The sequence below is a fragment of the Orycteropus afer genome, unplaced genomic scaffold (assembly GCF_000298275.1).
Source record: "Orycteropus afer afer isolate SDZICR_OR568_19922 unplaced genomic scaffold, OryAfe1.0 scaffold00364, whole genome shotgun sequence".
In the NCBI taxonomy this organism is placed as follows: domain Eukaryota; kingdom Metazoa; phylum Chordata; class Mammalia; order Tubulidentata; family Orycteropodidae; genus Orycteropus; species Orycteropus afer.
This window is the reverse complement of record NW_006921951.1, coordinates 2576278-2590008: the sequence shown is the minus strand read 5'-3', so window position 1 is coordinate 2590008 and position 13731 is coordinate 2576278. Positions and strand designations below refer to the sequence as shown.

General features: G+C 37.8%; 1 protein-coding gene across 1 annotated transcript in view; it reads right to left on the bottom strand.

Moving 5' to 3' along the window:
* The window catches only part of PALLD (palladin, cytoskeletal associated protein), a 578399-nt gene that overhangs the window by 28477 nt on the left and 536191 nt on the right, over window positions 1-13731 (bottom strand). Inside the window, exons 12-14 of the mRNA XM_007952894.2 lie at window positions 12765-12863; window positions 10438-10659; window positions 5411-5560 (exon numbers count right to left, since the gene is read on the bottom strand). Of these exons, the coding sequence (XP_007951085.1) occupies window positions 5411-5560; window positions 10438-10659; window positions 12765-12863 (471 nt within the window). The remainder of the gene's footprint in view (window positions 1-5410; window positions 5561-10437; window positions 10660-12764; window positions 12864-13731) is intronic.

Here is a 13731-nt window from a genome sequence, read left to right as displayed (position 1 = left end):
AAATCACCTAATTTTGACATTTTTATTTGGGAAGAAAAAGAAAAATTCCAGAACTCAATTGAAAGTGTTTTTGAAAGAGATGGTTCTAATGTGCACTAATTGAAAGTTCAGGTTTTAAATCTGAATGTCTTTTTTTCCCCCCGATTTTTATTGTGATTTGGGTGAAAGTTTATTTTGCATACAGCAATTCATATACATTTTGTCTCATGACATTGACTGCAATTCCCCATAATGTAACAGTTCTTTTCCTACTCCCTGTAGTTACCTCTTTCCTGTGTCCTTCTTTCCTATGCATTCTTGACCCCTGAGCTATCTCCCTGTTGAATGTCCTTTTTATGAGAAGCATCTTATAGCCATAAAGACTTATAGTTAAATCATTTTTAACTATATGAATGTACCAATTAACCATAGTACTCATCATAAGAAGTAGGCTCTGATCCACATTATTGTTTTTGTATTTATTAAATTTCTTATTTTTATCTGCTTTATTATTAAACTTGAAGTAACAATGGAAGTAAATGTTTAAAGCTTGAAAAGAGCCAGGGAACTTCAAAATGCTAAAAGAAAACACAGTCAACAAACCAACTTTTTATATTTAACTCAGCTGTGAGTTACTCTTCTATTCCAAACAAGTCCACAGTTTAAAGCTATAGTACAAATATTAAGCTTGAATTCTTGAAGTGATTCTATATTAAATGTCCAGCTTATAAAGATTATTTGATGCCTCCTTCGTGCAAGGCCAAGTATTTATATAATATGGAAATAACATTTATATTTCATAGTTTATGAAATTTTACTTGTGGCACACTAGTCTTCATAAAAGCTTGCCACTTGTATATATAATGCAGTTGGAGGAAGCATCAAGCTGCAAAACAGCCATTCCAAAGCCCAAGTGCAATACAAAGTAACTTAGCAACACAACAAAACAAAGTAAAACATCCGTGTTTAGATTTAGTTATGTCTTAAAGATAGGATTAGAGGCTAAAATAAACTGTATTTGTGATCCTTGTTTTGGCATTATGTTTGGTGTGACACTGCACAATCACTCATTATTTCACTAAACTATGTGACTGCTTTGGTCTCTTATGAATTGCTCGAGCTGCACACAGTTAGGAGGATACACAGTCCAGTATATGTTTAGAGCTTTGTGTTCTATCCCAAGTAGAGTTTGGATGTAGTCAACAACAGCTAAAGTGTTTCTTATTCCCAAAAGATTAACCCAGGTGGAAAAATATCATATTCTATAAAATTTTCTACGGAACGTTAGTGTTTCCCTCTTTTCTTGGTTCTCACCCTTTCTCTTGGCTGCTCTCTGTAATTATTTTCCACTGCTCAGGAAAGCTGTGCCGTCTGTGTTTCATTACTGAACTAATTTTTCCACTCTAGCCTTTTCCTCTTTCCCTTGGTCATTTCATATCATGTAGTCTACAGTGTGCTAGAAAAAGAGATGTAATTGTCTCCTTTTCAAACCTAAATATTTTTAAAATGTGAAAATAAATTCAAGGAAACAAAAGGACATCAACAGAGTGGGGATTTAACTTCACTTTTCTGTTGACTACACTTTATGCTTTTGGCATTAGTACTCTGAAAGATTTAGCTTTTACTTTTGAATTTTTATTTCAGTGACTACTTATGATGTGTTTCTTTTAAATCAAGTTTCAATTTATAAATTAAGAGAATGATAAAAGGCTTTAATATACAATAGCAGATGCAGAAAGCTGAGATTACAGTAGTTTTTTGTGATAGTATTCCTATAGTAACAAATAACAATTTATGCCAAGGTTTAGATAGAAAATAAAAAGGTTTGCCACTTGCCAGTTTTTAAAATACTCCTTGGTTTTTCTAGTGAGTACTGAAGTTCATTCTAATTCTAGGTGATCTTACAAAACCAACACCTAGAATCCTTGGATGTGTCTCTCTTTACTGAAGATCCCAGGAGAGAAAAGTAGGCATTTCATTCTGGAATTAAAGTGCCTAATGCACTTGACTGCTAACCAGAAGGCTGGCGGTTCAAACCCACCAGCCACTGCTCGGAAGGAAAGTTGGAGAATCTACTTCCATAGTGATACTGCCTCGGAAACCCAAGGACGGGTCGCTATGAGTTAGGGCTGACTCGACAGCACATACCAACAACAACAAGGCAATATGTTTAAGAACTTAGAACAGCATCTACTATCTGTTGCTGTTATGTGCCGTCGAGTCGGCCCTGACTCATAGCCACCTCTCCTTGGGTTTCCGAAGCAGTATCACTACAGAAGTAGATTGCCCCATCTTCCTTCCAAGGTGTGGCTGGTGGGTTTGAACCGCCAGCCTTCTGGTTAGCAGTGCCTTAGGCACTATGCGATGGGAGCTCCATCTACTATCTAGTGGCATAAATATTAAAATTCTCTCATAGCAATTTGAAGGGGACATACATATCTACACACTATGTTTGAGGCCTAAATGCCCAACTTCAGGCTTTCTTGAGACTCTCTTCATGAGTTTCCCCTCCTTTGTCTGCCTTTGGTTATTTAGGTAGCAAAGGAGACTCTTAGCCCTGCCCTCTGAATTAGAATATTCGGTGGATTAACCATTCTAGAGAGACAGAATTCTAGGTCTTAGTAATTGCTTTGGTTACCCTGACTTCTGGGGTTCTTTGTATTTTTTGCTCCTCAGATTGACTTAGAGAAGTCATGTTCCTCTATGCTTAAATCACAGGGGAAATGTAATCTTCTGTTAGAAGGGAGGGGCTTTTGGCTACCTGATGTAAACTGGTCTGCTGCTCCTTTCTTTGTCTTCTCGCCATACAGTAGAGGTAAAGCAAGAGAGAGGGTTAACCATGGGGTTAGCTTGGGGTTTGGTAAAGCAGCAGAACTCACTGGGGCCTAGAATGAGAGCAGAGGCCGCTCTCTTGAGGACCTTCTGTTGGCCCTGAGCATGCTGTGAGAAGAGCAGCTTCCCAGCTTCATGTGTGGCTCACATCATCTGTGCGGTGGGTGTGGCCCGTCCTCTAGCTCACAGCTACTCCACCCAAGCCCACAGCTGTGGCAGTTGTGGCACAGCCACATCTGCTGCCTTGTTCCTTTCCCAAGGGGGTGGTAAAAAGGAAAAGCCAGGAGGCCAGAAGACCACACACCAGCAGCATGTTGGGTAGTCCATCCCAGATGACTTGCTTACTCTCAAGATACTGTGGGAGTGGAATACCTAAAAACAGAATGGATTCTTTACATCCTGAGTCCAAAGGCTTTTCTGCCAGCAATAAGGACTGTTGCTCTAAAACAGGGTAACTAGGGTCTTTGAGTAAAAATAAAGACACTAACTCACAGTTACTGAAAATGTGCTAGGTACGAAGTATACTGAGTACATGCACTATTTAAATCTGTATTATTATTTTCATTTTATAGAAGATACAACTGAGGCAAAGAGAGGTTACGTGATTGCTAAATGTAACATAGTGCATGGCAGAGAATTCCAACTACACCAAAGCTCACACTCTTAACCCCTACGGTATGCTGTCTACCTGTCTGATCCTAGACTTGTCAGTAAGATTAGTATCACTCTGCATTCCTGATCTTTGCTGTGTCACTTCTTCCTTTTAGTTTCTTTTCCTTCCTCCTTTGTCTTTCTTTGCAAGGGAATCTTCAACAGCCCTCTTTTATCCACTAACTTCATTACAGTTTGTCAAGAGAGTTTAAACGATCAGAGACTATTGAGGCTTGCCTGCTGTCTTCAACTCTACATACATCTTGGGACTGCCATTGCCCTGAGCACTGAGTCTTTCCCCATCTGGAACTTTCCCACAGGTAAAAATACATTGCCATAACTTGAGGAAGATTGGAATAGACTCAACTACAATTTTACCTTTCCATTCTTTTGTTTTATAAAATGGCTTATTCCAATAATAATTTAAAACAATTGTTACGAAAAATAGTTGATAGTAGGATCCCAGTACTGATGAGGACTAAAGAATACAGATAACTACCCCCATAATCTATCTCAGCCTTTCTAGAGGAAAAGAGGAATAAAGGACCTAACATAAAACAAAATTGTGAATTTTGTTAAGTCATCCACTATGTTTTTAATAGGCAGAAAACTGAAAGTTGAAATTTTCATTAAAATTACGAAGGGGGAAAAAAAAAGCAAGTTCCACATTTGTTCCTCCAAATACAAGAAACATGAACAAAATAAGCATTAAAATCTAACTTTTTAATGAAATTTGTAATTTTGATTATTTTTCAGGGTAATGGTCACGTATTTGTTGATGAATAAATTAGAGCCTCAATAACATATGGAAACTATTCATTGACAGGTGTTCTGTCACAACTTGATTAGCTGGATAGTTTGAGTTTTATTCCAATCCTAATATTACTGCAGAAAAAGATCTTTACAGGACAATTAAGATATTAAAATGTAATAAGCATTGTGTTGTTGTTGTTGTTGTTATGTGCCATCAACTCAGACCTGACTCATAGTGACCCCTAAGCTTTGCTAAATTTATTTGCTAAATGTATTATTTCCTAATATCTAATCTTTCCTTCAAAAGAAATAATGAAATATGGAATGATATAAATAGATCAAAGGTGTTAAAAAGATAACTGCTGGCAATCTTCATTACTTATATAATCAAATTGGTATTTTTATCCCCTTTTTAAAAGAAAGATATGTATTATTTACATTTCTTGAGAGTTAGTAAAACTACCCTATCACACACTGAGCTCTTAAGGTAGGAAATCACTTCTTACTCATTTTTTGTGTCTTTTATACCCAACATAGTGCCTAAAATATACAAGATCTTCAATCAAATAGAATATGCAGGCTTGAGTTGGGATCATGACAGCTAGTAGTAGCCCACTATTAAATTCTAACTAGTCAATAATATAAAACATTTTGATAGAAACCAAAAGTTCCTGAATGTTATCCACAAGTCCTATCAAAATTATACTTTGTCTACACTTACACACTCCATTGATATATGTGTTTCTTTTTAAATATTTTACTGTAATTTTTCTACTAGAGCCCATACATGCTACTAGCTCTTTCTCTGTCCTCTTATCCTTCATTTTCTTCCTAGAACTTAACCTTACCTGAAATTATATTGTTTGTGTGTTTGTTATTGGTTTACTTTCTACCTAGGACTTTGTCTTTCCCACCAATGCAACTTCATCACCTACATGGTATACAGTAGGTGTAGATAATGGGCCCTCAATAATAGTTGTGGAAAGAGTATACCACAATCATTCCTGTAGAAGAACACCTGATGGAATAAATAAATACTCATGAAATAAATAATAATCTATCCTCTGAAATCAAGATGGATGTAGAATTTGGAAAATTAGTTGCATAAGCTAAAGAAATAATGACTCTACCTTTTAAGTAAATAGTCCCATTGTCCAACACACAGAACTGAGCCCAGCCCCAAACCCATCTTCACCTGAGGGTTTGCAGCCATAATGGTGTAATTCCCATCATCGTCTAAGGTGGAAGCTGTGGTATGGAGAGAGCAGGTCCCATCAAGATCTCTTTGAATGGTGTAGTGATCACTCTTTGGAGAGATCTGCTTCCCATCTTTAAACCAATAGATCTGTGAACAGAAATAGGATTAAAGATTAAGAGTGTGTGTAGACTTCATAGACCACTGGAATGGAATCAAAAGTTCAGAGATGAACCCTCACATCTATGGTCAATTGATTTTTGACAAGAGTACTAGGTCTATCTAATGGGGAAAGAAGAGTCTCTTCAATAAATGGTGCTGGGAAAATTAGATTTCTACATGCAGAAAAATGAAACAGGATCCTTGCCTCCCACCATATACAAAAACAAATTCAAAACAGATTAAGGACTTACATGTACAAACTAAAGTCATAAAATTCTTTGAACAGTCAGGTCTGGTTTTCAACAATGGATTATGTAATATAATAACAAAAGCACAAACAGTAAAACACAAAATAAATAAATGGGACCTCATAAAAATTAAAAACTTTGGTTCATCAGAAGATTTTACCAAAAAAGGAAAAGATAAACTGCAAACTGGGAGAGTATCTTTGGGAAATATGTATCTGACAAGAATCTAATAACCAAAAAATATATATATATATATAAAACTTTGACAACTTAACAACAAAAAGACAAATAATTCAATTATAAAATGGGCAAAGAAGACATTCAAATGGCCAGCAAACACATGAAAAGATGCTCAGCATCATTAGCCATCAGAGAGATGCAAATCGAAACCACAATGAGATACCATTACATTCTTAGGATTGCTGAGATTAAAAAACACAAACAAAAAACCCCAACCCATAATATAACAAACATTGGAAAAGGAATAGGGAAATTGGAACCCTTATCCATTGCTGGTGGGAATGCAAAATGGCATAGCTGCTGTGGAACTGGTGTGGTGGTTCCTTAAAAAACTAAAAATAGAACAGTCATTCCACTCCAAAGTATATACCCAAAAGACTTGAAAGCAGAGACTCAAAAAGAAACTTGTACATCAATACTCACTGCAGCACTGTTAACAACAGCCAGAAGGTAGAAATAACCTAAATGTCCATAAACAGATAAATGGATAAGTAAATGTGGTACAGATATATAATGGAACACTACTCAGCCAGTAGGAGAAATGAAGTCTTGATACATGTTACAGTATGAATGGAGCTTGAAGACACTGTGCTCAGCAAAGTAAGTCAATCACAAAAGGACATGTACGACTTCACTTATATAAAAAGAAAAGAAAAGTCAAATATATAAAGACCAGAGTTTATTAGTGATTACCAAGGGAGGGAGGGAGAGGGGGAAAGGGGTTAACAGTGACAGAAAAATCTCATTTATTAAGGGTAGAATTGTATGGCTGATTATTGTAATTGCTGTACACCTGTAAAAAGTTGAAATGGCAAAAGTTTGTGTGATAGATTTATTTACAAGAATGACAAAAGGAAAAAAAAAAGTAGCTGCTCAGGCTGCTTATGTACAACTAAACACCTCATGGGATTTAGTTCCTTGGTTTGGAGGTTTAGGATCATAGTTTGATGGGACATCTCTGTTAATTGTCCTAATAATGTTTTTAGTGCTTCTCCTAGTCTGCTGCATAGCGTCTAGGGTCTTAAAAGCTTGTAAGCAACCATCCAAGTCACAATAATTGGTCTCTATTCACCTAGAACAGAGGAAGAAGACGACTAGGAGTAGGAGGAGGATGTGGAATGTGTGGCTAATTGCTTCCATGAACAACTACTTCCTTTGCCAAGAGACCAGAAGAACTGGATGGTGCCAAGCTACCATTACTGAACATTTTGATCAAAGATTCCATAGAAGAATCCTGATCACAAGTGGGAAAATGAAGAACTTAATTTCAAATTTGCATGGACTCTAAACTTTCTGAAGTGATTGAGGGGGATGAATCTCTGAAACTATTGTCCTGAGATAATCTTTCAACCTTAAACCAAAAATATCACCTGAAATTTTAAAATCAAACAATATTTTAGCTTAACTAGTAAAAACGTCTGCCTTGAACATTATAATCTTTTAAAAACTAAGTCGATGGGATCAAATTGACAATAGCAACTTGAAAGATTAGGTAGAAACCTTAGGGGGCAGTAGTAGTTGTTGTTGTTAGCTGCTGCCGAGTCGTGTCTGACTCTTAGTGACCCCATGCACAGGAGAACGAAACACCACCTGGTCTCGCACCAGCTCCATGATCCTTGCTATACTTGAGCCCACTGCTGCAGCCACGGTGTCAATCCATCTCGTTGAGGGCCTTCCCCTCTTTCGTCGACCCTCCACCTTACCAAGCATGGCATCCTTCTCAGGGAATGGTCCCTTCTGATAACATGACCAAAGTAGGTGAGACAAAGTCTGGCCATTCTTGCTTCTACGGAGCATTTCGGCTGCACTTCCTCCAGGACAGATCTGTTAGTTCTTTTAGCAGTCCATGGAACTTTCAGCATTCTTTGCCAGCACCACAACTGAAAAGCATCAATTCTTCCATGGTCTTCCTTATTCATTGTCCAGCTCTCACATGCATATGAGGTGATTGAAAATACCATGGCTTGTGTCAGGCACACCTTACTCCTCAAGGAGACATCTTTGCTCCTCAGAACTTGAAAAAGGTCCTTTGCAGCTGACTTCCCCTGTGCTAAACGTTGTCTCAGGAGCTCTGGTAGCTTAGTGCCTAAGGCACTTGACTGCTAACCAGAAGGCTGGCGGTTCAAACTCACCAGCCACTCCTTGGAAGGAAGTTGGGGCAATCTACTTCTGTAGTGATACTGCCTCGGAAACCCAAGGAAGGGTCGCTATGAGTTGGATTCGACTCGACGGCACATAACAACAACAACAAACAAACGTGCTTTAAAGTGCTGAAGAGCAAAGATGTCTCTTTGAAGACTAAAGTATGCCTAATCCAAGCCATGGTATTTTCAATCACCTAAGGCATTTGGCTACTAACCAGAAGGCTAGCGGTTCAAACCCACCAGCCACTCCTTGGAAGGAAGGTTGGGCAATCTACTTCCATAGTGATACCATCTCAGATACCCAAGGAGGGGTTGCTATGAGTCAGATCTGACACAATGGCAGTGTGTTGCGTTTGTTGCATATGCATGTGAGAGCTGAACAATGAATAAGGAAGACTGAAGAAGCGTTGAGGCTTTTGAGTTGTGGTGCTAGCAAAGAATACTGAAAGTATCCTGGACTGCCAGAAGAACTAATAAATCTGTCCTGGAATAAGTGCAGACAGAATGGTCCTTGGAAGTGAGAATGGCTAGACTTCATCTTACCTACTTTGGTCATGTTGTCAGAAGAGACCATATCCTGGAGAAGGGTATCATGCTTGCTAAAGTGGAGGGTCAATGAAAAAGTGGAAGGCCCTCAACGACATGGATTGACACAGTGGCTGCAATGATGGGCTCAGGTATAGCAAGGACTGTGAGGGTGGCGCAGGACTGGGTAGTGTTTCATTCTGTTGTACATAGGGTCGTTATGAGTCGGAGCCGACTTGATGGCACCTAACAACAACAACAACCTGCAGATGTTTGGTATGACCTAAGTTGTAAAGGTGTCCTACAGGACAATTTTTGGCTGGCTTCTTTTGGTAACGTAGAGTTTTTAATTGTCCAGGACTAAATTTCATGTTAATTTCTCAGATTTTGCCTCCACATCATGGGATAGTATAAATTTGGAGATTCAATTTTTCATGATGCCTTTTTTTTTCTTTCCTTTTCACTCAAGTTGCAGGGAGGAGTGTAATCCTGTATAATGCTTTGCTGGGTTGGTAAACAGTTACTCTAATCCTCCTTTAAGATAGGGCAGTTCTTTATCCAGCATTTGCATGAAGAGAGGGGGTCCCCTAGGTCAGCCTAGTCCTCCATAGGATCAGAAATTCCTTTGACTACCCTTTTTAAACACCTGACTTCATTTATAATATAGGAAATGTTGGCTTTATAGATTAAACATTTGAAGTTTTTATCATTAATGGTGAGCATTACTTCTTTGTATGGTATAGAGCATAGGTTTGTGTTTGAGCCCATTGCTCACCAGCTCTCTAACTTTGGGAATGTTATTTAACCTCATTGAATGTGAGTTTAAGGAGCCCTGGTAGCACAGTGGTCAAAAGGCTTGGGTGCTGACCAAAAGGTCCACAGTTCAAACCCACCAATAGCTCTGAAGGGAAAAAATGTGGCAGTCTGTTTGCATAAAGATTACGACCTAGGAAACCCTACAGGGCAATTTACACTCTCCTGGAGATCACTATGAGTAGGAATTAGACTGGATGGCAGTGGGTGGTGGCGTGAGTGGGAGTGTCAGTTTGTGTTGTTGTTACATGCTGCTGAGTCAGCTCAAACTCATAGTGAACGTATGTATAACAGAATGAAACACTGCCCAGCCTGTGCCATCCTCACAGTCTTTGCATCCACCACCATTGCAGCCACTGTGTCAGTTCAGTCATATGCAGTTTGGGAGTAACAATGATAACCTTACATGAGCAGTAAATGATGCAGATATGTGAAAAGCTCTTTGTCAATTATTCAATTAGAATTCATTTATTTATTTTCTATTCTATTATTCAAGCCCAAACTCCACTACCCCATTCTTTTGGATTTTAATGCTTCTTGGAGATGGTCCTGAACTTAAGCCCAAAAATACCAAACCTATTCCCACTGAGTCAATTCCCTCTAGTAGGGAGTAGAATTGTCCCATGGGATTTTCTAGACTGTAATCTTTATGGCAGCAGACTGCCTATCTTTCTCCTGTGAAGTGGATGGTGGGTTGGAACCGCCAACCTTCTGGTTAGCAGCTGAGCTTAACAACTATGTCACCAGGGTTCCTCGGCACTGACCTTAGGGTACTTAAAACAATTTATATCATGGATATCAGTCTGTATCTCCTCATCCTACTATACATGCTATACTTCGGAAGCACAAGTCTTCCTCAAAATATGACTTGTAAAAAGCCATGTTTTCAGCTTACCTTTGGCTTTGGATTGCCAGCCACTCTGCATGTGAAAGTTACAGGCATTCCCTCAAAGATCTTGTAATGTTTCAGCTTCACCTCAAAGAATGGTGCCATTCCATTTTCCACAGGCACATCTCCATACTGAACTTCATCACCTGATTCATCCACAGGAGACCTTTCGAGCCTGTACTCTATTTCACTGATGAGTCTCTGTTCACAGCTGGAAACTTTGTACTCCTACATCAAACAAAGAAAGGTCACGTTAGCAATCTCAGTCCCTTGTGGTACAATGTGTTTCACAAGTTTTATCCTCCTCCCCAATTAACACGTTCTAAACACAGTGATACTTTTACCATAGAGCTTAAAGACATAGTCTGGGCCCATTTCAATCCCATATGAAACAAAAACAACATCTGTAAGTAAGGATATATGCTATTTCACTATGTCTTCAAGTCTCATTGTCCAAACTGCACCCCTTCCCTCCCTGCAAAAATCTCTAAGATGGACTTCTTTCTATTTTCTCTCTTTGGGGGGTGGGAAGGAGAAGGACAGAAAAAAGGCAAAGGGTACGTATTCCTGAACTGTTTATAAAAATAAAACACAGTGGAACAGCTTTCTTTCCAAAGGGTAAACATCAATTCAGAGTGGCACATTATCTCCAGAAAGCCACAGTACATGTGGCAAGTAGCTGCAATGTTACATAGAATTTAACCAAAGGAATGACAGAAAAAATGGCACCATGTTCTTGTTTTTCACTTCAGTTCCTAGACCCCTCCAGAGCTCAGCAGCAAAGAGGAACTATTTCCACTCTCCTTAAAAGAGAAACAGGACTGAAAAGTCCAGTCAAACTTTTGGTTTAAAAAAGAAAGGGGGGGAAAAAAAAAAAAGCAAGGAACTCATTAATATCCTGTGGGATTAAGGTAGAGTCTACATTTCTCTTGCTTATAGGTGCAATGAAGAGAAGATAGCTCATAAAAAAAATATTTATCCCCATGTAATAATAACTACAAGATTTTAAACTAGGTTTTCTCTTAAATAAGTTACTCAATGTTTTTTAAAAATAGTTTGTTAGCTTGAGGGAAGAATGAGTAAAACTGCAAAAATTATACCACAAGTTGTTTTGTTTTGTCTAATTCTTATCAAATTTACCAGTTTAAGAATTAGCACATTTATTTTCCTAGGTTAGTATAACAAGTGAAAAACTCTTCATGATTTTAGGTACAGAATCACTGATGATAGAATTCTAGTTAACTTTTTAATTAAATGATGTGAAAAATCATATTATAGTAATGTGATATTAAATTAAAATATACACTGATTATAACATTGCCTTTGAGTCCTATCATCCAAAAACTATGTTATAATCAACACAGGGTAGAAAAGACATATATAGGTAAAAAAGGAAGAAAAGACTAAAGTAGACACAGTGAAAGATTGGAAGGAGAAGAAAGATGAAAAGCTTAACCTTTTGACCATCCAGAGGACTCCCTATAGAAGCATGAGGAGACCCAACTTCCTGTAATGGTAGAAAAAAAGAAGTGAAGACTAATAATAGAAATAGTAAGAATATAGTGGTAAGACTTCTAGTTTTCCTTAGGTAAAACTTTTGTAGCAGCGATATTTAATACACAGTAACACTTTCCGATTTGAAGCTTAACCCATATCTCTGACAAGAAAAGAGTTTACTTGGTCTTTATACTTATTTTAAGAAGCTTTCTTTTTAATTTTCCAGACTACACAACTCCAAACAGAAGTTATACAGTTTATTTGGAAACTCTAGCTAGGAGCAGTAGACATTATAAAACAGCTTACAGCAAATCTACAAAGTGATTTTTTTAATAGCAGCAGGAGGACAAAAACAGCATTTTAGAGTTCTGCTGATTAGTGATTTTATGACTATGCATGAGAAAGAAAATAAGGACAGTCTTTTTTGTACATAAATATTTTACTTTGGATACTAAGACTATAAAGGGTAACATAGATATACTACCATCTCAAGCAATTTCAGTGAAAATGTTTTCCTCCATGCAAAAATATTTTGTATTAAAGCACAGGACAGCAAAAAGAGAAAGATACTGGAGAATAAATTTACCAATGAAAAGATAAACAGAATAGGGTATCACTGACTGAAATAATCCTATGAATCACTTAACACAATGCCTAGTGCATATTATGTGCCCAATAAATATTAGCTATAAAGTTGAATGATGTTATTAAACATAGTTTTTCTGTGACTTGCCTTCTACGTTTCACAAATTGACCTCAAGAATAGTGTCCAAAAAGAGTATGGGGAGAAGGGACAGAGAAGTAGGTATTTTTTGAAGTCCAAAGCAACATTGTACCTGATTAGCTGGTTCCTCTTCTGGCTCCTGAATATTAAAGACAGTTGCACTGTCAGCACCTAGTAGTCGACGAGCCATTCTTTCTTCATACGTTAACTTCTAAACAAAGTAAGTCACACAAAATATAGATTAAAAAAATTGTAATCATATACTGCTTCACAAAAAAGGAAAAAAGCAGTCTTGATGTTTTCTGTACCTATTACCTATCTTCAGAAATCCACACATAAAAAGTCTGTTTCTTTCCTTTACTTGGCTATACTGCCTTTCACCTCCCCTTCTGGTCCTAATCACTTAGTATTGGGGAAAAAAACAAACAAACAAAAAAACCCAAACTCGCTGCCATCAAGTTGATTCTGACTCAGAGTGACCCCCTTTGGGTTTCCGAGGTGGTAAATCTTTACAGAAGTAGATTGTCCAGTCTTCCTTCTGCAGAGTGGCTGGTGGGTTTGAACTGCCAACCTTTTTGCTGGCAGTCAAATGCCTTAGGCACTATGCCACTAGAGCTCCCTCAGTATAGGATAAATATATAGATAGGGCAAAAAATCTGATATACCACAAATATAAGGTGAGTAACAAGAAAACCACCACTTGTCTGTCTGTTTATCATAAAGTGTTGCTGTGATGCTGAAAGCTATGCTACTGGTATTTCAAATACCAGTAGGGTCTTACATGGTGGACAGGTTTTAATCAGAGCTTCCAGGCTAAGACAGACTGGGAAGAAGGATGTGGTGGTCTACTTCTAAAAAAATTTGCCACTGAAAACATTATGAAAAACAGTAGAAATCTATCTGATACAGTGCCAGAAGACAAGCCACTCAGATCGGAAGACATGTAAAATATGACTGGGAAGAAAGACAAATATTGTATTAGTCCACTTTATAAAAAGTCAGGGAAAGGTTTATACATAGAAGGAATATTTGTTGGGATATACTAGGGATGGGAAGGGAGGGGAGGCTAAATTCCTACA